This window comes from Mustela erminea, chromosome 12, assembly GCF_009829155.1.
Source record: "Mustela erminea isolate mMusErm1 chromosome 12, mMusErm1.Pri, whole genome shotgun sequence".
Taxonomy (NCBI): domain Eukaryota; kingdom Metazoa; phylum Chordata; class Mammalia; order Carnivora; family Mustelidae; genus Mustela; species Mustela erminea.
In genome coordinates this window covers 49,122,893-49,149,357 of record NC_045625.1, presented here as the reverse complement: position 1 = coordinate 49,149,357, position 26,465 = coordinate 49,122,893, and the positions used below count along the sequence as shown (strand labels likewise).

At 44.5% G+C, this 26,465-nt stretch overlaps 1 protein-coding gene across 2 annotated transcripts in view; it reads right to left on the bottom strand.

Annotated features, from left to right (window-relative positions):
* Positions 1 to 26,465, bottom strand: part of SLC24A2 (solute carrier family 24 member 2) — a 248,718-nt gene that overhangs the window by 55,923 nt on the left and 166,330 nt on the right. The window contains exon 5 of one of the 2 annotated variants that reach the window (XM_032308954.1): positions 16,115 to 16,165. The exons of the other annotated variant lie outside the window; for it this stretch is intronic. Coding sequence (XP_032164845.1) covers positions 16,115 to 16,165 — 51 coding nt within the window. The remainder of the gene's footprint in view (positions 1 to 16,114; positions 16,166 to 26,465) is intronic. 2 annotated transcript variants of the gene reach the window in all.

Below are 26,465 nucleotides of genomic sequence, written 5' to 3'. Positions count from 1 at the left end.
AGTCTTATCTGCTGCTCCATACTCTGCAGCCATAAGCCCGAAGAGGGGGACTGCTCGTGGAAAATACCTCCAAGAGGTCCTTCTTCATTTGCTAAAAAGCCCAGAAGATGGAGAAAGAAAGTTCTGAAACACCGGAAGATGGTGCTTCTAGCAGTGAAACTCTTCAGTGGTCTCAGGGTCACTGTTTGAACTCAGAAACGTCTATAGCTCTGTGAAATGAAGATGATCAGTAATTGCCATTTAACAATTACAAAAAAATGACAATAAAGCAGGAAAGCGTTCAGAAGATGAGACAAATAAGCCTGTAGAAACAACCTGAAACAACCCAATCTAAGGAATGCCCCCAAGTCAGGAATCACGGCAGAGAACATACTTGACAGGAAACAGCTGATTCCCTACTGTATGTGGTGAACAGGAGTGTTGTTCAGCTGTAGACTAGAAGGAAATTATCATAAAAGGCACCCCAAAGCATGGAAGGGTCCTGCCACTCATGGGCTAGCTTCCCCAAATCCTCTGAAGGAAGCCTGCGAGTGTAGGGTAGGAAAAGATTCTACACTTGGGATTTCGTAGGTTCTCAAACATCTTCACAGGTCAGCGAGCACTTTCCAGGTAGTGTGTCACTATTTTTCCCACTGCAGCAACACTTGAGATTTTCTAAGCTGCTGAAAGGTGGGAGGGGTTGGTTCTCTTTGCTTTCTCTTGGGGTTTAGCACTAGGGGCAGCCGGGAAAGTTGGGGAGGCTGGCCAGGACCTCTCCTTTTCCTCACTTCTTCCACTTCTTTGATTCAACCTTAGTCCCAGTTAGCATGACCTGATTACCGTTCTGCATTCCTCTGCAGCCTAAAAGGATTTTTCTCTTAAAGAGGAGTTTCTAGAAAAGCAGTAATTGAAATGCCACCTTCAGAATTCAGCACTCAGGTGGGGTTCTCGACGGTGGTGGGGCAAAGCCTGACAAAGTAAGGCATGTTCCTTTCAGCCCAACGGACACCCCAGGGACCGCCACAGGGCGCCTCCTGAGAAAAATCACGAGGATGGCTAAGCAGACAAGAGTAGGCTTGAGGTCCCCAGGACAGAAGCCAGCACAGAACCTGTGATTCCCAAAGTGACCCTCTGTGCCTCGTGGTAGGAAGACAAGGTATCTTCAGGACCTGGGCAAGCCTGATGCCAGAAACTGGGGAGAACACCAGCTATGCTACAAGTGTGCTGGGGAGAGCACAGTATTGTGGTTAAATTTTGGACGTGACTTAAATTTTGGACAGGTAGATTTGGGTTTAAACCCTGTCCCTTTCACTGACTGCTGGGTGAGTTTTGGAAAGTTCCTCAATATTCCTGAGCTTCGGTTTTGCATCTGTTGGACAGGGATTCCAATGGCAGGCACATGAGTTAAATGCAAAGCTTCAGGGAGAAAATGTGTGCAAGGGGCTTATCATAATGGCTGGCATTGGAAGAAGTCTGTAAACAAAAGGAAAAAGAAAAACAAACTAACGAAAACCACAGGGTAAAGGATGACATGGCCCCGAGTTGCCTTAGGAAAATCGTTGGCATCTTCTCTTCCTTCTCAACCCCAACATGCCAGACTGGAGAATTAGCTGTACCCTGAACCAATGGTTTAAGCCTAGTGGGACTGGTGTTCGGTTCCAGGGAGTTCTCCAAAGTCAGTTCCTAAACTGATTAGGAAAAGGATCATTTTGCCTCTTCCTGAAATTGAGAGGTCACGGTGATAGAGCTGCCATTCTGTGTTTTAAACATCGATCCCTTTGTGATCTGAAAATGGAGAGATGGTGATCAGCTTTCCCCCATCACCGGGAGGACCGAGGTCACGAAGAAATTGCTTCTGTGCCCTGATCAGTGCGCTCCAAAGCACTTCCTGATGTGTGAGGGGTTTTAACTCCTCTGTGTCTCAGGCTCAGAATTTTAAAGCAGGGATCGCCCTTCTCACACAGCTGCTGGACGGCTCAATGGGTTAATCGGCATCAGGTTGATGCACATGCTCTGACATACATTAAATGCTCAGGACATCCTTCCCACGAAGTGCTGAAAATAAAAAGATTGATTTTCACAACAGAATGGATGTCCAGCAGCCTCAGGTGTGGGAGACCTTGGCCGGAAAGGGGCTGCGTCCATAGACTATTTTAGGCATGGACGGCACGTTGGCATTCTTAGCTTTCACACAGGGACAGATTTCAGAGACGATTGTAGCTCTGTGCCTGGGGATAGAGGATGAAGACATTTTTGGGTACTTTTCAAAGCGAGGGAAGGAGCGATTTTTAACATGTTTTAAGGCAACCTTAAAAAAAAATACTCTGTTGTGGTGCGAAGCCTTAAAGTGTTGTATTTTTACATAGCGATGGATATTTGTATACTTAAAATCTCAGAAATAGCAAACTCTGCTCAAATCGTGAGGCACCTACGTCAAAACCTAGTACAGGGTTTTAATATAGTTGAGCTTGTTCCGAAATTTCCAAAGGAATGGCTGCTGAGTGTCCTCAGGGGAGCATGTGTGGAGGGGGTGGGAGGGAGGAGCGGAATAAGAGATCGAAGCATAAGGATCTCGTGGCACTAAGAACAAATTTCGAAAAACAATCAGAAATCAAAATCCTCGACCCTATCCCCCAGGCATAAAAGAGAAGCCCCGAGTGGCACAGGAAAATAACCTTCAGAGGGTCTGTCCACGCAAGGGGAATGAATTTTGTTTTTGCTCTGCTGTTGATTAATTAAAACAGTCCCTGGAAATTCCTTCCTCTCTTCCTTCCTGTAACAGGCAGTGTTACAAAGGGATGCTTTGGGTCGGTGATCAGATGAACTCCTGGCTGATGCAGAACTTTCCAAGGCTCAGCGATGCCGCAAAGGGACAAAAGAGGCACACAGATGCAAAGGGACACACACCTCAGTGAACAGACCTTGGCTTGGGAGAAGAAAAGAAAAAATGAAACAGAAGGGAAAACTTAAGCATAGTGTTTTTAAATCTATTTTTATGTTTTCAGTTTTGCCTTTCCTGTCTCCGTCTTTGAAGTCTAGGACTTGGCAGGTAGCTGAAAAAGCAAAAGTGCAGCAGTTCCTCCTGTTTATTCATTGCCTTTTTTTTTTTTTTTTTTCCCCTGGAAGCAGAGACTCAAGTCAGAGGGGCCATCAACACTGAGAAGGCTTACAATGAAACGGATGTGGTCATAAGCAAACACTGCCCTTGGGGTCAGCTTGGGTTCCTCTCTTTCCCTCACAGCCCACGTGCTATCCATCAGCAAACTTGGTACCTCCACCTCCAACATATTTCAGAAGCTGTCCCCTTTCTTTCCCCCCCTCCCAGGCCCAGCAACCATCCTGCTGGTCTACTCCCCAGTCTCCCTTCCCACCTTGACCTCTCTGTCTCCCAGGCTGGTCTCATGCTAGTATCCTTAGTGATCAATCAGATCATGTCACTCCTCTGGGCAAAATCCTGCAGTGGGTCCCCAGGTCAAAGGGAAAGCCAAGGTCATTACAAGGACCTGTAAGGGGGGTGGGGTTAGCCACTTAGGCTGCCCTGTCTCATCTTTCCCTGTCTCTGAGCTCACTCTGCTCCAGCCATTCTGGTCCCCTTGTTGTCCACCTCAGAGCCATGGCATTGACTGGTCCCTCTACCTGGAATATTCTTTCCCTAGAGATCCACTGTTTACTCTCTCAGCTCCTTCGAGTATTTGTTCAAATGTTACCTTCTCACTGAGGCTTCTCTGAGGAGCCTATTTAAAATTGCAGCTCCTCTCTCTCCCGTATTTCCTATCCCCAGCTTGTTCTCTCTAACCTTCACCACCATCTGATATACTGCATCATCATTAGTCTTGATTATCTGTTGCTCTCCGTTAGCAGCTAAGCTCTGTGAAGGAAGGGATTTCCATGGGTCTTGTTCTCTGTGGTGTCCTCAGAGCCCCATAGGGCTTGATAAATCCTTGCGTTTGGGTTTCCAGGCAGGTAGATAAGGTAGTCACTCCTTAGGAGGCTTCTTGGTGGCTAATGACCAAAGTAAATCCTTTCACGTCTACCCAAACCCAAGGCCCCATTGGGGCCAAGTCTACCTGTGGAATCCCAGGAACTTCTGAGGTAAATAGGAGAGAATGGGGTGGCTAGGTGTTCACAGCTCAGAGATGGGAGACAGGGGCATGTCAGTCATCCCCATTCTGCATATTGTGGGGACCAACAAGATGGGTGGTGACAGGGGCCTCTGTGACACAGAGGAGGTACAGAGAGCACAGTAGAGGGCAGAGAAGGGAAATCAGGGCTTTGGTTCCTCCCTCTTTAGTAAGCTATTTCTCATCAAGGCCTAACTGAAGGCCCAACCTGAAGGTTTCTCAAATGGTACCCATACCCCTCCTTCCCAAGTGGAAATCCATCACTCCAATGGCACCTTGATCATACCTCATCACAGCCCTGATTCCAGTTTGCTGCCCACATGTCTGCTTTCTCTCAGACAGCAGGCTTCTCTGGGGGCACAGACCTTCTCTCGTCATCTTGTGTTCCTCAACAAGCATCTTAGCATAGTGCTTGGCACATGGGTACCCACTGAATTCCAGTGAAGTTCTCCCTAGGTCAACTTTCTTCGGAAGTGTGAGCTTTGCTTTCAAGTGGGTGCAAGTCACAAACAATCTTCTACTCTGCAAATATTAACCAAACCTGTGCTGGGTACCAGGCAGTGTTTAGTGAACACGATCTATCTAGCTGGTGCCCTGCAGAGTCACAGCTGAGAGCCAGAGAGACAAAAAACAAGGACTTAAGATTCATGATGGTGGGGGCCTTCTCTGAAGGGTATGGAAACTCACAGAAGAGTGAAGGTTCCAAGATACAAGATACCACTAAGCAGCTTGAAGGAATAAACTCCTTTTCATTCTATAAACTGTCCTCATGGGGCAGCTTATTCATCTAATAGATTCCGGCCTGACTTTTATTGTTTTGTTGTTTTTAAGTAAGCTCTATGCCCCAAATGGGACTTGAACTCACAATCCTGAGATCAAGAGTCATATACTGTACTGACTGAGCCAGGCAGGTGCCCCCTGATTTTTATTCTTAAAAGGAAAACATTGCAAAAATTTTTGCCTTAAGCAAAAATCCCAAGAACATAGTTTACTTATACTTATTTTTGAAGTACAATCTCTAAATTATTTTTTTTCTGATTTTTGTGAAGCATCGTGTAAACCAATTATGACTACATTGATATTAATGGAAATTAAACCAGTACTGTAATATTTTGTAAAATGTCTTCAGTCAATATTCTGTAAATGAACCATATAATAAAGGTGATCAACCTAATTTAATTGTATTTGTATAGACATAATCAGAAGACTAGTTTCTGTAATTAATGAGAATATATACATAATTGTATCGCAACTGGTGGCCATCACAGAATGAAATGAAGCGGCCAGATTTCCTTATTGAGGCTTTAAAAAATACTTTTCTATAAGAATGACCTTTAGAATCACCCATAAAGAGTGGATCTGTCTGCATGTGAATTGATTCTGTATCATGTCCCTGTCACTGGTCAGGGTCACCTTCTCATTGGACATGTGGAGTGCTTTCATAATATTTTGGAAGACTTCCAATGCTTTTCAAAAGTTGATATCTCACAGATTGATACTTTGCCCTTTATTCCAATTTCTTGCCCCTGCAGGGAGTTTGCCTACTCACTCGTGGTGAATCTCCAGTCCTTCCTTTTCCTTCAGCATACAGTCCTGGTTAAGGCTCTCCCCCGGGAACCTTTCTCTTGACTTCAGAGTCAATTGAGTCAAGAGTCTGGCACTGCCCTCTCTCGCCTGCCCTCCACAGCCAAGCCTCTAGAAAGGTCCGCCTATGCTGGTGCTTCGTTGGGAACCCTTAGGGCTCCTTCGTTCACTTCTGCACTCTGCATCAGGCCTTTGGCAGCATCGCTCCACTGAACCCGCCCTGGGCCACTCTTTGCCTCCACATGCCTGGGTCTCTCAGTGCATCTGATATTCTTCAGCCCTGTCCTCGAAGTCCAATCGGATTTTCCAGGACTCCTGTGAGTGAGCCTTGAGCTACTATTCCCCAGGCTCCCTCCCCCTTATCCCCCACCTTCTTCCAAAGAATCCGGCGGACCTCCACCTGAATATCGGTGATTTCCAAATCAGATCTCTGGCTCTGATCCTCTTATCCAAAGGACTTCTGAACACTTCACTCAGAAAGTCCCTCCAACAGTTAAACGCAGCCTGCACCCCACTCCCACACATCACCTTCTTCCTGGGAATGCGCCCATCTCCTTGCATTTTCTGTTGGTGATTTCCTCACTCCCAGTGTTTTCCAGCCATCTTAGAGATCCCTCTCATGCCCCATGCTCAATGAGTTGCCAGCTCCTTCTGAGTCTACCTTTGAACGCCTTAGGTCCAACATTTCCTGCCTGGATATTGATTACAATCTCTTAGCTGGTCTCCCAGTTTTTAAGTTATGCTTCTCGCGGCTTGGAATGCCCCACACTTGTTATTTGCTTGTCTTACTCCTTTTTAAGAATGATTTAAAGCACCTCATCTTTCAGGAAGCTTTCCTTGAGTCCCTTTCCTGGACTGGCAAGGCACCTCTCATACCCGTCCTACCATACCTGTTATCACAGACCCTTGGAGGCATTTTACTGACCTCTCTCCAGCGAACCGTGGGCCCCTCAAGGATAGGGATGCCATTTCTCATCCACTCCCCAGTGCCTACTTCTTAGGTTGGTTCTTTGTAAATGTTTATGAATGTAACAACCTTAGTACAAATGACAAAGGGAGTGTGTGTGTGTGTGTGTGTATGTCGCTTACAGTGCTTGCTGTATGGAAATCTATTCATTGTTTATGTTCCTTCTGGGGGCAGAGAAACAAAGAAGGACCAGAAGAACAGTGTACAAAACTCACCTGGCATTCTAGGTTAATGGGGTGATTAAGCCTCTAAAGTCTAATAGTATTTACAGTTAATATTTCTCTATTTTGAAGCTCTTTAAAAATATATATATATATAATCTAACTAAGTTCAGGCAAAACTGGAATTTTACAAACTGAAAAGCTTGTAGCGGGGATCACTGGCCGAATACAGTGTTTCGGGAAAAGAGCCAATTTGCTGACCTTAGCCGAGGTTGACACTGCTGGAAAGCTAATGTTCTCTATCATTTTAGGTCACCTGCTTTATTATTTTAGGAACTTAATTTTCTGTAAATTTCTGCCTCAGAGACAGAGATACAAATGGCTCTCACACACACAATTCTCAGAGGGGTTTCTCTGATCTCAGCTTTGGAGTTCTGAGCTGGGTAGGGGTTGCCGGATGGAAGGTTTGAATGTCTTCCTCTTGTTCCCATCCTTAGCACCCTGCGGATATCTAAGAGATAAATGACTAAAAAAATCACTTTACTAGGACAGGCCTCAGATCTCAAGACTCGCCAACATCCAGCCCCGCTGCCACCTGAGGCGTGCAAAAGATCTCTTCGGGAGTCACTTTTCAAAGCCGCTATCTTGGGTGCGTCTCTGCACCCAAGATTGTGACATGAATGGATGATTTGGGCAAGGTTTTGATTTGCTCACAGCACCTGACAAAGAGGCGGGTGCAGTAAATGTGTATTGAATGGTTACTCTGACTTGTATATAAAAAACCGAACTTCAACAGTTCTTTCTCACAAGGAGCCTAGATATTACCCGATTATTTATTTTGACTTTAGGTTTGGCTGACATTCATTCAGAAGCAGCCCCTAGATCATGTACGTTTATCATCTCCTGTCACCTGGATTTCATGTGTCTGAGAATTGTCAATTACTTTGACTTCCTACTTCCTAGTTTCTTGAATCCTCGATGTTACATTGTAAACTGGTGCCTGTAATTTCATTTGGAAGCACTGGTTTGCAACAGAAGTGCTGACACATGCTGAGCATTCTTAACTAACTGTTCCTGAGGGCTTAGTGGTCCATGACTAAAATGAGATGATTCAGTTCATTTCAGATTTAATCAAAAGAGAAACTTACCATGCTTAATTGAACATGCCAGCCTCCTGGTATTACCGATTCCCACTTTTTTTTTTTTTTTAAGAGAAAGCTTCATGGGGGTGGGAAATTATATCATTAACTTATAATAATAGTATTTGAGTTTGACTAACGAAAGCAACTTAACATTTGCAGCTCTAGGGATGTCAGAAATAGACAAAAAGCAGCATCCACAATTTGCCTTCTGCTGCAACTTAACACCTTCTACATATGCAATGTGGCAAAATCTGCCTTTACTTGCCAGGTCCAATCTTTCTGCTTTTACTGCTCAACAGTTTAGACCATGAAAATAAGATGCAATGAAGTTTGAAAAACCGGATGTATTCTAATTAGACTTCCTTGGTCCTGGTTTTCAGGAAGACCCACACAGCTGGTTTGGTCTTTCTGACAGATCTGATAACGGTTACTAGCTGTTTAGTCTGATTACACACATTCACTAGGCTGCTGTCTTCCTAAGATCCAGCCCCAGGGAGATCCTTGCAAGAATACATCTCTAAAAAAGTAATGTGGTTAATAACTGGTAAGTCAGTACATTTTTGGGAGGGAGGGGGTAAGGCTCAGCCTTGCAGAGAGTATCTGGCCAAGTGCCTCGAAAAATCCTCTGGTTATGAAAAGTTGGACTGAATGAGTTAAACCATAAACTTGGAATGAATGAAACATAACATGGTATTGGAAATGGTGTCTGTGCACAACGGGGGCTCCCCACTTTGGTAACGGAAAGGAAGAAAGTTAACTCGCAGTGTACTTCTCAGACATCCTCAGGGCTGTCAACAGCCCTGTGGTAAGAAGGTGCATGCTGCGGTGGAAATTGGATATTCTGTGCAAGAGGAATAGCCTTGTCATGTACTTTACAGAGGAAAGACTTCCACTGTAACCGTACCCTGGCTTTAGCTCACCTTGGGTAAAAAAAAATAAAAAAATTCGGGTTTCTACAACAAGTAAAGTAGAAGGTAGTTATAATACCAACGTTGATCTGCTTTGTATGGAAGTCAGCTATGAATCAGTGTTCAAAGGACTTAGTTAAATTCAGAGGAGGGTCTCTCGTTCACTGTTGGTGGTCAGACTGGTGCAATTGCTCTGGAGGACAACTGGGCATTATCTTTCACAATTTGAAATGTGTTTGAAATGTGTTTATGTTTTCATCTGGTATTTCTATTTCTAGGGACTTATTTTATATGTATACATTCCCTGCTCAGTAGAGTTTGCTCTATGGGCAAAGAAGATGCTCATGTCATGTTCTAATAACTGGATAAATCCACGAAAAATGGAAATATTGTGAATGTCCATCAATAGGGGACTGATGGAATGAACCTACCATGGAAGAGCCAAGCAGTGGAATACTACGCAGCTACCAAAAGGAATGAGGGCAGTGCTGATATGGAAAGGTCTCCGCTCTATGTTGATAACCAAAAGCCAGGTAGAGAGAGCAGCATATAGAAGAAAAGAGCCTATGTTAGAAAACCAGTGAGAGTGGTTAACTCTAAGGGATGAGTGGAATCTGGAGTAAAAGGAAAACTCCCCTTTATTGCCTTTCCTTATGTAGTGTTTGCTTTTACCTCTGTGTGCATGTAATGTTTTTATCATAAAAAGGGATAATTAAAATTACTTTGCAGTTATAGTCTCTACTGTGCTAAAGGTTCGTATCCGCAACTCAAAGGGAAGATAGCTGTTGTTCTTTTAAAGGTCTATTTCACAGAAACAATGTAATGTCCTATTTGCTATAAATGTAGCCACATTAATCAACAGTTTATCTCTGAACTGGATCAAAGAATACACAGGCCTTCTATTTCAGAAGCTGTGTCCCAGGAGCCTACCTACCCACTGTCCTGGTAGCAGCTTAACCGAGATGGAGGATCAAGTTTTCAAAAGATTTAATCTTAAAAGTAGACTCGAAACCAATGTCTGCCATCACATTTAGTAAAAGGCACCAGGACAGAATCTCGGACATGGGACGGGAAGGGGCATCAGGATGTCCATGATCTGAACACTCTTCTGACGGAGGTTTCCTTGGTTTCTCCAGCAGAGGGCGCCTCACTGCCTTTTGCTGCAGCTCACTGCATCGCTGGCCCTGTCCTTAGGAAAGGTCTTCCCGTGCTGGGCGGAACCCTCTCTCTGAATTGAGGAGGGTTTCTTCCTTAACCTTTCTCCTCCCCATCTAGACTTAAGGGGTCCCCCAGACCTCCCTTCTCCTGGAAAGATAGACCCTACTTTGTCACTGCAAAGTCCGAGGAGCCAATCCCATCTTAGAACTTCTAGCACATTGGTAAGTTGTTCCCCTTCCATCCCACAGTCCTGTTTAACTCAGCAGAGCCTCTGGGGCGTCTAACAATGTCCAGACCCCCCTCATCTCTGTGTGAAAATGCCTGACCTGACTCAGTCTCCCACCTCTGCCACCAGTAAGCCTGTCTCCACGTCCTTCACCTCTGCTCTGAATACTCTTTGCCTTTCTCTTTCAAATGAAATCTGGCTGTTTCCTGAAGGTCTGTCATGGCCCTTGAAAGGGGCAGCTGCTTGTCTCTCCAAATGCCCCACATCCCACCCTCCTTCCTCACTACTTCTAGACCATTTCTCCTTCCTCCTTCGAAGCGTAAGGCACCAGTACCGCCTCCATTGCAGCTGACTTCCTCATCCCCCCTCCCTCATTCCTGAAGCATCAGAGTGCAATTCCCTATTGACTTCCACAATGGCTGCTGTCACCAGCCTTGGTGATTTATCGGTAAGCCCTGCAACGCTTGGCTCCTCACCACCCTAACCTGGTCACCGCCAGCTTCTCTTCCCTCCAGCTCACCTTATTCCTCTGCTCCTACTGCTCGACCCTAAACTTCATCATTGGCAATAACCACCCCACTTCCAAACTCCCGATCTGAGGCATCTAATTTTGTGTTCCCCACTCTCACCTTTGTGCTACAACAATTCTCTGATTTCATTGGTCAATTCACTGAGGCTATCACCTTTTCTTTGCCTTCTTGAATTCCTTGGATTCTGGGATGCAGTTCTCTCCTGGGTTTCTGCCCAACCCAGTCTTCTTTGCTGGTGTCCCCCTTCTTTCCAGACTCTAAACTTTGGAGTCCCCGGGATCAACCTTGACCTCCTCTTCCCTATTGAGTAATTAGGTATTCTTACCAGTTCTGTGGCTGTAAAGAACAACTATAGTATGATTCCCAAATCTGCATCCACAGCTTTGACCTTTCTACCAAGATCCAGACTCCATTTCCACTACTTCCCCCCACATCTCCATTTGGCTGTCTCATAGGCATCTCAGATTTTACATGAGTTCTCAACAACACTCCTAGAGCTTGCTCTGTTCTCCATCCTCCCCATCAACATACAATTATACAAAAATGATATTTTTCTTTTGTGGAAAGAATGCATGTTGCCTATCTGATATCAATTCCCTTTCCTCTTTTAAATGATAGAATACCTAAATTATTTGGGACAGCAAATCACCTGGTTTAATAAAATATTTCCAGGCTTCCTTGAAACCAGGTATAGGCATGTAACTGAGTTGTGGGCAGTTTTACTGGGAGGGTCTAAAGGGGAGTCTCCTTAAAAAGAAGACAAAACGGCTGGGGAAAATCATGTTGGCTCTTCCTCCTTCCTGGAATATAGGTGTAATGGCTGGAGCTCTAGCAGCAGCCATCTTGGACCATGAGGTGCCCTGAGGTTGAAAGTCATATGTTAGGATTACGGAGCAGAAGATGGAAGAAGCCTGAGGCTTGGATTATTGTAGAGCTTCCTATCTGCCAGGCACAGCCTGCCTCTGGACCTCATATATTTGAGAGAGGAATTAACATCCGTCTGACCAAAGCCACTGTTAATTTGGATTTTCTACTATATATAGCTGAACCTATCCAGTCTGATATACGAGTGTATATAACACAGTCTTATCCGTTTAGGCAAGGATTAAAATATAATGTGAAGGCCAGAGAAAACACCAAAGACCTGTGGCTGGACTACATTTTTCAGAGGCTACATCTTGGGCAGTGGAAAACACTGTTAAATGGCATTTCAAAATTCAATTTCTCCTTGAAAACGAACTGAACTATTTCACTGCAATTAAGAACATCAGATGACTGGCTAGACTATGTGACCTTAAGGTGCTTTTGTTTCTTTGAGATAATGGGGGCTTTCAAAACTCAGCCGCATGCCTAATTTAGGACCCCATGATTCAGGTGAGACATTAGTTTCTCAGCTTGGTAAAGGGCCTCTTGGTTGCCATGAGCAGTACCCTTAATTTCATTAAGGAGAAGGTCACTGTAATTTTTGCCCTTGACATTGCAACAACTTTTAATATCTTTTTCCTTATGCAAATGAACAAAGACTTTTTAAATGATAGAGAAATTATTTTTCATGGAAATGGGTATTCGTAGATGGCAATGAGTTTAGGACAGTATACTACAGGTAGATTTCCCCATACACTGCTTCTTTGTAAAATATTAGTCAGGACTTCTGTCTACCTACCCATCGATACATCTCTATGAATGCTTATTTCCAAAGAGTAAAAATTTGTATTTCTATATTATGTGATTGGTGGAAAGGTCTTTTCTCTTTTCAGTTCATCTGTTCTGTCACATAAGCTTGTTTTCTTTTGAACAAGCTTTCTACATTTTCATTTAGAGTAATTTTAGTAAGGAAGTCAAGTTCCATTTATTGAGGCTATTCCAGAATGAGAATGGTATGTAATTTGGGTATTTGCAGATGAGAAACAAACTATGGGTTATTAGCTTTAAGTAAAAATAAAAAATCACCCTTCCAAGAATATACAGTCTTACTGCACGAGAAGATAAGAGGATGGCCACTCATGTAGAGGGATCTGAGGTCATCAAAAGACCACTTCTAGAGTAATTTGTTCATATCCCTGGAAATATCTTGTTAAATAGAAGGAAATACAGTCCTTGGGAGGAGTAAGGCTTACTAATCTAGCAAGTCTAGCAATATGTGTCAATCAGAGAGGGTGCTCCGTCACTAGAGTGACGGGACCACACCTAGTCCCACAGCTAAATACTTCGCTTTTCTGAGTCTTAGTTTCCTCATCTAATATAATACATCTTTGGGCTTTGGCTTCCTTATCTTCAATAAAATCCACCTTGTGTGGTCACTGTAAGGATTAAATGACATACAATATATAAAGCCCGCAGCACTGCCCCTGGCAGGTGGGAGGCACCCAGTGAAGGCTGGTGTACGCCCATTCTTTGATACCTTTTTCAGCCTTGAGGTCAGAACTTCCATTCCTCCTTCCCCAGTACACCCAATATTGACTGGTCCTTGGGGCCCAGTTCACTTTCTCTACTAGTCTTCCCCTCTGGTTGAAGGCCATCCTTCCTCTTTCTGTGTAGCCTGTGATCCTCTTCCAAATACCTATGGGACTCACCACTTCCTTCTTGGTGACTCAGTGGTTCCTGTGTTTTATTTCTCTCCCTGTCTATAAGTTCTGTGGGGGCAAATTTCTCAGCTTTTAATCTCATATTTCCCTAGACCACCTGGCAAAATAACTTGCAGATAGCAGGTGCTAAAATCATGAGCTGAATATGTGCAGGACAATTCTATTTAAGAAATCATCACTCAATTCCTCTTAAGAGAGGGTGGCCTAGAGAATCCATCTATCCATTTGCTCCACTTGAGGGGAAAAGGAAAAACCAAACCAAACCAAACCAAACCAGGGCTTCATTTAAATTAGCTGACTTCACATCCCATCCAGAGAATTTTCTGGAAAGGGTGAAAAAGGTTGACGAGTTGTCTGGGCAATTACAATAAAGCCCTGCTCAAGAGCTAGTTGCATCTTGAAAACAGTGGAAGGAGATGCTTGACACGGAGCAGGGATTTCCTGAAAGCCAGCTAGCCCACGGTTATGGCCCTGAACATCTTTATCTGTAGGACACGTCTTTCAGTTGTATGATGGAAGAGGCTCCAGTCATGATTTTCGGTGGGAGGGGAGGGGCCCTCGAGGGTTTGAAGAAGTCACATGTGAGCCTTTTAGGCAGAATCCCAGAGTTAGGAATAAACCAGGCTTGGCCTGTCATGGAGGCGGCTGCTGGAGGGTGGGAACTGATGTGGCTAGGGGAAGACTTCCAGTTCCAAAGTATCTTTTCTGCGAGTAACCACGATTTAAAATTTAAAATGCTGCCTTCGCTGTGACTCGCTATTATTCTACAACGGATGAATGTTCAGCTAGGAACGGAACACATAGGGATAGGCAAGAAGGGAGAGGAGAGGGAAGTATAAGAAATGTGACAGGGTGCCCACGGGGGACTCCTAAACACAATTTCCTGGCCTTGCTAAGGGGCAGCCATGATCTTCCTTCCAGACGTGTTCCTGCCTAGAACGCCCAGTTGTTACCACATAGACTCATCGGATTGCAAGTGACATTTGTGCGTCTTCGTGTGATCTTGAACCGTCTGGCTTAGAGGGGCTGAGAAGGAGAGTGGCAACCTTCGCTCAGATGGATGTGGAGAGGGGCAGGAAAGGAGCAGAGCCGGGGGTAGATGGGGTGTTGAAGGCAACAGGGAGGCAGAAGCCCCCCTGACAATGGGAAGGTACGGGTGGGAGGCAGAGGACAGGAGGGAGTCAGAAAAGAACGTGGAGTCATGACAGGTTGGGAGGAAGCTAACAGACCCACCTTCCCCTGACCCTGAGCCACAAAACAGAGGCTGGGGACGAGCTGGATGCCCAGAGATGCCTTCAAACTCTAGAGTCAGCGAGTCCCAAAGCTTTAGCTTCTCAACCAACCACCCATAAAACCCGGAGGGGGTCTGAAGACACGGAATAAAAAATGAGAGCTGGGACAAGAACCTGCCTTTAAGTTCTGAATTGCTCTTTCTAGCCTCTTGGTGGTAGGACGCTCATTCTCACGGTAGCTTTCCGTCTCTGGGGCTCTCAGTTCCCCAGGTTCTTGGGAGGGTCCTGGGCCATAAGAGGGTCCAGTCTGAGATCCCCATCATGGCCTGCTGCTTTAGAAACCATCACAGTGGTTAACGGAGAGTATATCCTAGTTGTGCTGGAGCTAGAGTCGCGGGGGGAGGCGGAGAAGGAAGGGGCTTTCTTTTACCAAGGCTTGTCAGATGTTCACTTCTTGGAAGCAAAGCAACTAGGAGATCTTTGGCAAGCTAAGGCAATTTAGAAATACTAGAAGCTGAAAACAGGATATGCAACGCCTTTGGGAGTTTCTCTCATGTTGAAAGACAAAATTAGCTGATTCTCCTTCTAGGCTACCTTTGGATTACTTGTCAGAATCTAGTGTAAAAATCACATGGAAGCCCCAAATGTTTTTATAACTTCCAATTATTGTTTCTTATTCACAAGGTGGAGGTATGTGTAGGGTGAAATGGGGTGACTGGAGAACTGCCTTCACAAGAAAGTAGGATTTTCAAATCGCTGTTCCATGGTGAACTTGTTTCAAGAGAAGTGATTTTCACTGGGTCAAGACAGTGCTGTGGGATACTGCCTGGATTTCACTAGTAAATTCATTTTAAAATAAATCTCTGCCAGGCTTCATTTACAACTCAGGGGAAATGGTTGAAATGGTACGCTCGGTCTCACAAAGTGTGAACCCCCAGTAAATTCAGGTCCATGGACCAGAACCGGGGCCCTAGCTTCTCAGAGTAATGCACTTGGACAAGGGCACAGGGACTGTGGGAGCTGAAGACAGGACCCCACAGTCCTCTGCATTGGAAACAGGTCTCCAGCTGGTTTTGGGTGGAGGAGTTTCTTTGGTTTACTTACTTCTTTGGATAGATGGGAATACCCACCCCCTCGGAAATGCAGGGCTTATTAAGAGTGTTGATTGGGTGTGTTTCTGTGTGGTGTTGTGAGCATGTGTGGGAAACAATGCTGACCCAGTGGGTGTGTGCTTGTGCTTACGTTGCTGACACCATTTCTCTGAGCGTGTTACACAATTGAGATGGTTTGGATCATCTGAATGGAATAACATGATTACCCATGGTATTGCACGTCTCCAATCCCAAATAAACACGATGGCAAAAACTAGACGAAAATGTGGAAAGAATAAGAAATCACACAATGTCACTGAAGTCATGCAAAGAGGAAAAGAAGATGAAAAAACAAAATGGGCAAGCACCAGACACCATAAATGAAAAAAAAAAAAAAAGCCAATGCATACAATTCTAAAATCATTCTTACCTTCTTCAGTCATTGTGTCATAATATTTTAGTTTTCCATATGATCCAAGTTCTACAACATCACAGTAAAAGACACAAAGATAAGGAACGAGCTGTAATGCAAGAACTTTGTTTTTACACATTCTTAATTAATCAGATTCAGAGTTATACTGTCAAATTCCGCAATCGTAACTATATAGAGATGTGCAAACATGGGCCCATGTGGCAGACAGCTTTCACGGCCCATTTTCAGAAATCACTTAAAATATATTATTCTCCCGGGGGTAGGATGTGCCCCGCATGACAGAAGAGGACACGGTTATTTTAACATCTGATGAAACAGAGCGCTTGGCAAGAGGACTTCACACCGGATTGAGGCTGGCCCTGTCATTTGTAGAGAGGTGATGCTTTAAGTGAAAGGGTAGAACAAGGACACTGTCTGGGCCCCCTGGGGCTTGCAGCCTGGCATCCCTGGCCAGGCAGCTGGCCGGCCCCAAACTTCATTCCACGGGTCCTCTCCAACAGAACCACTTCCGAGAGATTAAGGAGGTTGCTTGGGAAAACCCAAAATGCAAAACCCCAAATGCTAAACTTCCCTTTCACTTCTAGCTCCTATTTTAGACAGAAAACAGTGAATACCACGAGTACAGCCTGCTGAGAAGAGCTGCAAAATGTGCAGAGTGCTCTGGAAGGAAGAGGGAAGCCCCCTGGCTCAGGGCAGGTGACAGAGCGATGCTCCCAGACTGAGGTGTTGCCTGCTGCTCCGTGGATGGCGTGGATGGCGTGGATGGCGGATGGCGGGGTGGGGGCGGGGCGGGAGGCTACCAGCAGCGCCTCCAAGTGCAGGGATCGTCAAAGGGCTCCGAGGTCGCGGACCCCCACAGGCAGAGAGCGCAGTTGGGCTGAGTTAGCTGGGGTTGGGGAGGAGAAGGGGCCGGCATGCACCATGTCTGTTTTCTTATTTCAATTCTAAAATAGAAACTTTTATTCCTGTTCATCTGAAAATTCCAGATTGTTTCAAGTGACATGGTGAGCGGGTTAAAAATATTTTTCCTGATCATAAGAACACTCTCCCTATAAACCTCAAGAAACTAATTAGACTCGAGAGATACCCCTGTGATTGTGTAGAATGCCTTCCTGGCTCATTAACTTGGGAAGCCAGTGAAAATCCACATAGGAACCAACTAATAATTGAGGGGTTTTGGGTGCAAGATGAGGGATCTAGCTTTAAGGACAATAATAAATATTCTTCTCTTTTATATTTATAGTATACATTCTAAATATGTTATGTATATAATGTGTGTGCATACATTATATATGTATTTTTTCCCTTTCGACTAAAATTTTGCTCAAGCTATTTTAACACCCCAATGCAAAATTATGCCTCAAGGAGAAAAAATCACCTCATCCTTATCTTTCTGCAAAAACCTGCCCACTCTGGTTTTGTTAGATACATGACAAAAGGTGCAAGTACTTCAATAAGAAATTGAATTTTATGTAAATAACAAGAAAGTCTTTTTAACGACTTCTGGGGATTGCCTTCAGTGGAATATAATTTTTTTCTGGGTATTTTAAGAACTGTAGTCTATTATACATAAGACATTGCACAAGCTTGGAATTCTTAAATGATCTAAATACCTTTATAAATATTAAACACATGGTGTTTACACATAATGTAAACATTATGTAAAGCCACACATGGTGGCTTTACACATAATGTATGTACGCACACGTATGTGTGCACGTATGTGAAATCTTATAGCAAGTTCACGAATTATATCAGGCAACTAATTTTTTTGTAGCCTGTGCTCTTCCCCTACTCAGCCTAAGCAGCTGGTATTCTCAACTATTTGCTCGGAAAACAGAACGTGGGTGGCTCTGGGTTTGCAGAGTAGGGTGAAAACCATTTTCTGTGCAGGAAAGATAGACCACAGCAATCCTTCTAGATCTGTCTTTTTAGACGCACCTTCTTCATAGACACACACCTGTTTTCATGGATCAATTACAAACTGTCAAACATCTGCTTATATTTTTTACCCCTATCTCTTGGGGATCGGGTATAAAGAAATACAAATACATTCTTCAATTGTTTTATTTTTATGCAGTCAAAATTGGAACCGTCCACGTCTGACAAGGGTCACACATACTGGTGGCTGCTGTGGCAACATCCAGACTGTTTCTTAGCTGCTTCCTTGGGTGAATGGGACAGAGGGAAAAGAACTGAATGGAACATACCAAAAATAAGGCTGAAGTGGCGCAAGAGAGGTATTAAGAGTAGTGAAAAGCCAAGTGACAACAGGTGACGTAGCAGCTGGAAGCACAGGGAGGAAAGAGCGCAAGGGAAGGTTATGTTTGCAGGTGAAGGCAACCACGTTCATTGCTCACTGAAGCAAAGACAGAGAAGAGTGGCAAGGAAACCAGCCTGCTAGAATTGTCTTTTTGTTTTCTTTTTTTTAAAGATTTTATTTATTCTCTTGACAGAGATCACAATTAGGCAGAGAGGCAGGCAGAGAGAGAGAGAGAGAGAGGAGGAAGCAGGCTCCCGGCTGAGCAGAGAACCTGATGTGGGGCTCGATCCCAGGACCCTGAGATCATGACCCAAGCCGAAGGCAGAGGCTTTAACCCACTGAGCCACCCAGGCGCCCCACTAGAATCGTCTTTAACACACACCGCGACAGGATGGTGTGATGCTGGGCGCAGGGTTCCCATGCTCTCAGGTGGTCAGGGCAGCATCCTAGAGTTAGTGGGGTGCATCTCCAAGAGCTGGTGGCTCCCATTTCTGAACCAGGGCCTCAAGGGGTGCAGGAAGAGGGGTATGATAGGTGACGAGGATGAACACACCATGAACACACCATGCACACGTCCGCCAGAGCACATCACGCAGCTGGCTGGTGTCCCACAGACCATGGATGCCTCATGGAGGGTGGTCTCAGCCACTGTGGCCTGAGAGGGCCTGAGTGGCATGAATGAAAACTCACCTGCAGGGGGAAATGGCCTTCAGTCAGTGCACTCCCCACAGAGACTAACCAAGGTACCATATCATTGGATTGTGATTCCAGTGGGGCCTCATCTAAGCTGAGTTTCCTTGGGATGGGAGGAAGTGAAGGAGTTCAAGAGGGGGCTGCTTAGTCCCAACTAGCAACACCCATTATATCAACTGAGCAAGAGAAAGCTAGGACCAGGAGAGGGATGGGTCACCAGTGACTATCACCCTGGGTACCACCTGGTGTCTCTTCACTATAATATTTCTTGAAGAAAGCCACCCAGCCTCAGAAAAAATTCCAGAACCCAGGGACTGGTGTTGGAGTTGAGCCTGCAGGGTGATCGTGAATGTTGCCTGTAATGCTGACCACACTTGCGTCCACGCTATTCAGACAGTTGAGGCTACGGGCATCCACACTCCCAGATCTCTAGGATGGATAGAGCCTTTGTCAATTCCTCTGTCCACTTCTTTCCAGGTCTTGTAACACAATAACCTGCTTTAAGGTGCCTCCTGATTCCTGTCCATACTTCATGATTGACAAGTCAAGGGAAGGGTCTTATCTTCAGTCAAGGAATCAATGGATAAGAGCTAGTGTTTTGGGCTCCTGATCTCCTGTCTTCAGAATAGCATGGATACGGATTTCTCCTTCCGACACTGACTTTCTCACTCCACTTTTGAGGCCTCTGGTATTCTCAACCCCCTTTCCACCAAATCTCCCCAGACAGGAGCAGGAGAAAAGGGACTTCTTCCCTTTTGGACCTCAAAATTCTGATACATAAAACAGAAAGTCAGTAGAAGCACCAATGTTGAGTTCATTGTATGAGAACAAAAACTAGAAGAGAGAAATCAGTGAGAATGAGTATTTATTACTTAAGCGTTAGCTGATAGGAAAACAAATGATTACTTGTTTATTTTTCAAGTCAAAGAGCTTCTTCATTATTGGTATTAGTTTGAACTCAATGGGGAAGACATAAAAATTAAGGCCTATCAAGAAGGTGTGTGCAGATAGTAGATTATATCAACCCATGGAAGGATGATTTTTCAGTAGCAAATGGAAGTTAAGATCATGGGCTTTGAAACCAGAGTGTAGGCTTGAATCCATGGTCTGCCACTTATTAGTTGTGTGACCGTGAGCAAATTCCTTGACCTCTCTAAGCCTTGTTGCCCTTAGCTGCAAGGGGCATAACTGTACCAATCCCATAAAGCTGTAGTAAAGAGTAGATGAATAATAATACCTACTAAGCCATAAGTAAGGGGCAGCTTCATTACCGTAAGCACCACGGAGAAGCTCAAAGGAGAACCGATGGGACACGGAGCAGAGCAGTTAGAGAATTGGGTATTCTACATAGGTCTGTTAAAGCAAATTCAATCCTACTTAAAGAGGTTTTAAATAGATATTTGTTGCTCAACAATAAAGGCTACTGTGTCACATCGGGGCCAGCATGGAAAAGAAATGTCTTCATCAGTCCTCTCCTACTCTCAGATCTATGGGGAATGTCACAACGTGGACCTCAACCATTGGGATAGCACGTGACCCTTCATCCATCTAAAAAAGACCAGTGTTCCATTTGGGACCTAGGCATGGCACATTCCCTTCCAATTTTGCACACAAGCCTGTCTCTCCAACTAGGCTGTCCACATGTTAGAGACAGAGACCCTCTTTCTCGTGGATCTCTTCCAGCAGAACCCAGAACAGTGCTTTCTTCTTACACATTCTCCTCACGTTTCTTCAAGTGCACTGATTCACAGGTCCCAAATGATAGTGAAGTTTAGGATGTTGTGGTTTGTTAAACTTCCCTAGAAGCTGAAGTCAGGAAGGCACGCACTGATGCCTGAAGCTTCTTGACTGTAGGTACCATGATGTCATTACCAAGGTTAAGAATGTTTCTGAGTGAGTTGGACAAGAAGGCTGATTCAAAGTAGTGGCTGTACTACTTACGAGCTGAGTGGTCCACTCCGAGCCTCGATCTCTTCTCAGTCAGAATGGGGACAAGAACCGGGCCACCTGGGTGGCCCAGGCAACTGAGTGTCTGACTCTTGATTTTGGCTCAGATCATGATCTCAGGGTCCTGGGAGGGAGCCCCACTCAGTGGGGAGTCTGCTTGAGGATTCTTTCTCCCTTTCCTTCTGCCCCCTCCCCCTCTCTCCCACCTGCTCATGTTCTGTCTTCTCACTCCACTTCTCACTATTTGTTAAATAAATAAACACATCTTTAAAAAGATAAAATGGGAACAAGAACAATAAATACCTATTTTCAGGAGGGTTGTTGGAGGATCAGATGAGGATGAGCATAGAAAGCACTTTGCATGGGGATAGTGCAGACATCCTTAGTAACTGGTACCCCTCTTCACTGTCTGCCAAAGGTCCAACATGAACATGAACTCAGCCTAGCAGGAGGTTGCTGCATCCTATTCAAACTCTGATTATCTCTGTGGGTGGGCACCAGTGTCAATGTCTATACTTGCCACATGCAGGTCAGTAACACCAACCCCCCCACCCCTGCAATCACCCACTGAGACTTCTTCCCTTAAACATAAGGAAAACTACCTAAAGAAAATCTTTCAGTTTAGTGAAAGGCTGCCCTGGCTAACTTCCAGAACAGTGTGTTGCAGTTTTAGGCAGAGGTGTTTTTTTTTTTTTTTTAATTTTTTTAATTTGTGAATTTATTTTTGTTATTGAAATGTTGTGAATGGGCAGGGGGCTTGCCAGTTAGTATTTGTAATGTCCCATCCCACTCCCCAATATAAATACAGCATTTATATTTGCAGATCTATAGAATTTTTAAGTTTCTTACAGCATATCTAGCCTCACCTTTTCTCTCTTGCCTCTGCCTCATGTGAAAAACTTGATCACAATAAGCACGAATTCTGAGTTAAAAGGTATCTTCCAATACAGCCCAGTCTGAAGCTTTTGGTTTCATGTCACCTCAAAAAGGACTCACGTGCCACCATAATGAATTACTTCCCATTCAAGGGCTTCCTTTGGTCATTACTCTTTTATATCAAATTCATGCCAATGCAAGTAACTTTTTTAGCTGAAAAATCATCTTGGAGAGACTGAGGTTAAACGAGGAAACAACCACGAGTCCTCACTTCCTATTCAAGTCAGAAGGAAAGGAATATTTTAACCTTCAAATTCTCACTCAGAAGAAGCTTTCAAAGTACTGATTCACTGCCAGAGCTTCTGTTACCATTCTGCTGGGGTTGGGGGTGAGGGGGATGGTGTTCACGTGCTAAGCCTCCCTAAGAGGCTCCTAATGTAGACACACTTGCCCAGGGACAGCCATACCCTATATGTGACCCTATGTAGATGTGACACGCAAGGGGTTACCAGAGAGGCTTTTGCTCTGCGGAGTTCTTTGACACCTGACTCTTCCCTTTCCAGGCTAATCTATACTTCTTTCTCCTCTGCAAGATGAAAACCTCTCACTTACTCAGGCTTTTGGATGCCAGGCAAGAACCGTGCAGATGAAAATAAAGGGCTGAGCTGGGGCGTCGTCTGCCATCAGCTATGGAGTTTCGAGGAGGGTTTCCCAACAGACCGCTCAGAAATTCATCACCTGATTTTTATGCCCTCTGAATCTCGCCCCTTCAAGACATGCTCTTCCTTTTTAGGCTCCTGGCACACCTGGATTCTGGTTCATCACTGCTGATATTTCTGTCACTCCCACTCTGTCCTTCCTTGTTTATGTCCACCTGCTGATGTCATTCTGGGGCCCCAGCTCCCAACAAAACACCAGTGTTACATCCCTGGCCACTTCCGGAGCCAGAGTGGTCCCCAGCATCCGGTCTACTGTCTGGGGGCACGGAAGCCATTTGGACAAAAAACGAATGAACACCAGCCCCAGGTAGGGCCGTGGGCAGAGTGGGCTGGAGACAAGGACAGGGAGACGTGTGATTGTGGACATCTGGACAGTGTGCCTGCCCCAAAACGGGCAGTGGCTATGCACCCCCAGCTCCACGAAGAAATGTAGGTACAGTGTTGACAGACCTGCTGATAATTCAAGGGAAGCCAGATATCTGAACTTTTATATGAAAACTCTTTTTTCTTAAAAAAAGACTTTATTTATTTGACAGAGATCACACGTAGGCAGAGCAGCAGGCAGAGAGAGAGGGGGAAGCAGGCTCCCTGCTGAGCAGAGAGCCAATGCGGGGCTCAATACCAGGACCCTGAGATCATGACCTGAGCCGAAGGCAGAGGCTTAACCCACTGAGCCTCCCAGGCACCCCAAAACTCTTGCTTTTTAAATGTTGGCAATGAATTCCAAATTAAAAAACACCATCTGAAGGGGCACAGGGTGGCTCAGTCAGTTAAGTGCCTGACTCTTGGTATTGGCTCAGGTCATGATCTCAGGGTGGTGACATGGAGCTTGTGTCAGTCTATGCTCAGTAGGGGGTCTGCTTGAGATTCCACCCCCACCCCACTACTGCTCTCTCTTTCTATGAAAAAAAAAAAAAAAGACCAAACAATACCACCTGGGTCATATTTGGCTTATCAAATTATAATCTTTGGTTTAAAATCAGGTTGCTTGGTCTAACTTTCTTATAACTATTAGTTGGATGAATGAATGAACAAATGAGACCAACTTGGCAATTGGGACTGGGAGGGGTCCTTGCTAGGTAATCCTCCAGAAGGTCCAGGGTTCAGGCTCACTCACTACCTTGTCTCTCTTGAAGTGCACAGATTTACTTCCCTGGTGTGGGTCCTACTGTCTGCTCATTTCTGGCTTAGGAACTAAGTGAATCTCTCACCTCGGGCTCCTCTGGGACTACCAAGGTGGAGCCCATGTCAGGCCCATGGAGCTGCCAGGATCCCGTGACTAATTCCCTCCTTAGGTGTATTCCTGCCCAGCTGGCTCGGCTTTCACACAAACCAATGGAATGGTTTGGTTTTGCATTGTTTCGAATCTTATTTTGGGAAGGAATGGAGGCTGCCCGTTAGGTGTAACCATTTCCCAGTGATCTTGCAAGGAACTATCTAGACTGTGAAAAATCCCGTGGAAGGTTCTGAGAGGGAAGTTAGGACTGCAGAGGGAGGGGCCGTAGAATGACGTGTGAATTGTCATCCGCACACAGCGAACAATAATGTGTGGTCATCGTGTGGATCAGCCAGATGGTTCATAATGAAATGCCCAAGTGAGTCCCCAGATACTCTGACTTCTTATAAATTTGTCACCTAATTTGCAGCCTTGCTCCTCTGTGGTGTTGCTTAGCAATATCAATGGTTACTGATTTCTGTCCTGTGAGGAGCTGACTCAGGCCATATTTCACTGTAATTTACATGCTCTGGGTGATCAAGCAAGAAGAAAACGGGTATTGGATGGGCTGTTCTGTTGTTTTCCTTTTGAGGTAGGTTGGGGCCAGAGAGAGTACAGAACAGAGCAAAGCAGGTTTCTGGGAAGAGAAGGATTATTTTTTTTAAAAAGATTTTATTTATTTATTTGACAGAGAGAGAGAGAGATCACAAGTAGGCAGAGAGGGGTCGGGGGAGGAAGCAGGCTCCCCACTGAGCAGAGAGCCCGATGTAGGGCTTGACCCTAGGACCCCGAGATCTTGACCTGAGCTGAAGGCAGAGGCTTAATCCACTGATCCACTCAGGCACCCCAGGGAAGGATTTTTTGAGGAAAAACAGTGAGCAACCTAGACAGAAGAATCCACCCAAAACAGTGCAGCTAAAAAAGATTTCCTGGGCTTTCAGGGGTATCCTTTTAATTATATAATTCAAAATCTCAATAACAACCTTAACATAAGTTTAAGTACTAATACTCTGTGAGAATGTTTTTCTCCCCAAAAGGATCGAGAAAAGCAGTCGATGATAGAGCATAATAGCTGTATCATTTGTAGTCTGGAGCCCTATAGACCTTGACTTGACAACTGGGTCTGCCAGGTATTAGCCCTGAGATCTTGGGCATGTTACCTAACCTCTCTGATACTCTGTTCCTACCCTTCTGTAAAATGGGAACAATAATAGGTGTCTTGTAGGGGTGTGGTGAGGACTGCAGGTCCTTAACACATAATTGACACACAGTATTCGTTAAACGTATGGTAGGTATTATTATGGTTTTAAGGCATCTATTGGCTTTCCTTCAAATGCATAGCATTCTTCTGATCTTCACAAAATCAGAGTGAACCTGGTATTAAGACACCTCACCAGGATGCAGAACATGGAGATCTTGCAGCACGGTATAAGTTTTAGAGTCAATGGTTATGGATTCTAATCCAGAATTTAATTCTTCTTAGATATGTGATTTTGTAGTTAGGTACTCCTTTGTTTACTCATCTATAATGGGTCTAATTCGAGCACTCCCTATTGTGTTGTTGTAAGGGGCTTCACTAGATGCCTGGAACATTGGAAGTGCTCCATCAACAGGAGCCATTGTTCTATGATTGCGCCAAAGTCCATAAATGGTGAGTATCCAGGCTAACACAGCGAGTCACAATTAAGTGACCTAGCATCGGAACATCCTTTTTGCAAGCTTATATTGGAGGAGAAACAGGTAAAAGTAGAAGAACGACAAAAATAATGACCAATTACATCATGCCAAAGGAAGTCTATGAATGTCATATTCTTTTGTATAATCTGACATCAAGTACATGGATACTGTTTAACATTTAAATGTTGGACATTTAAAGAATGTCCAACTCAGGGAAAGAGATAATACAGTGATCTTTTAAGTTTTGATTTTCAAAAGGAAAGCTCAAAAGGGACTTCAGCTGCTTAGAAAAGTGGGTATTGTCCAGTAGCTAACAGAGTGATGTGGGATCCAATGAAACTGGATTTGAACATGACTTCCTCAGATGCTTCTCTCATGTCCTTAGGCAAATTATTTAACTGCCCTAACTTTCAGGGTCTTGATCTGTAAAATGGTTATAATAGAAGTTCCTATCTCACAGTGTTGATGTGAAAATTGAGTTAATTTATATAAAATGCTTAACACTGTCTGGCACATAGTAAATATTCAACAAACATTAGTTATTCCATTGACTGTTATTATAATTGTCTCTGTGGGCATCTATTCAGAGTTTTGGCTGAATATTTAATACCTTTTCCAGTGTCTTCTTTTTCAGCTGCAGTCTCCAGGGAGAAAATGATATTGTCAAAGAGAGCAAAAGACTATAGTTCGAATAGCAAAGAGCACAGAGTTTCAGGTACCATCCATGTAACATTAGGAATTTATTTCTTATTTTCAGAAAATCTGTCTGGCCTCTTCTTTTTTTTTTTTTTAAAGATTTGTTTATTTATTTATTTGACAGACAGAGATCACAAGTAGGCAGAGAGGCAGACAGAGAGAGAGAGGAGGAAGCAGACCCCCTGCTGAGCAGAGAGCCAGATGTGGGGCTCAATCCCAGGATTCTGGGAGCATGACCTGAGCTGAAGGCAGAGGCTTTAA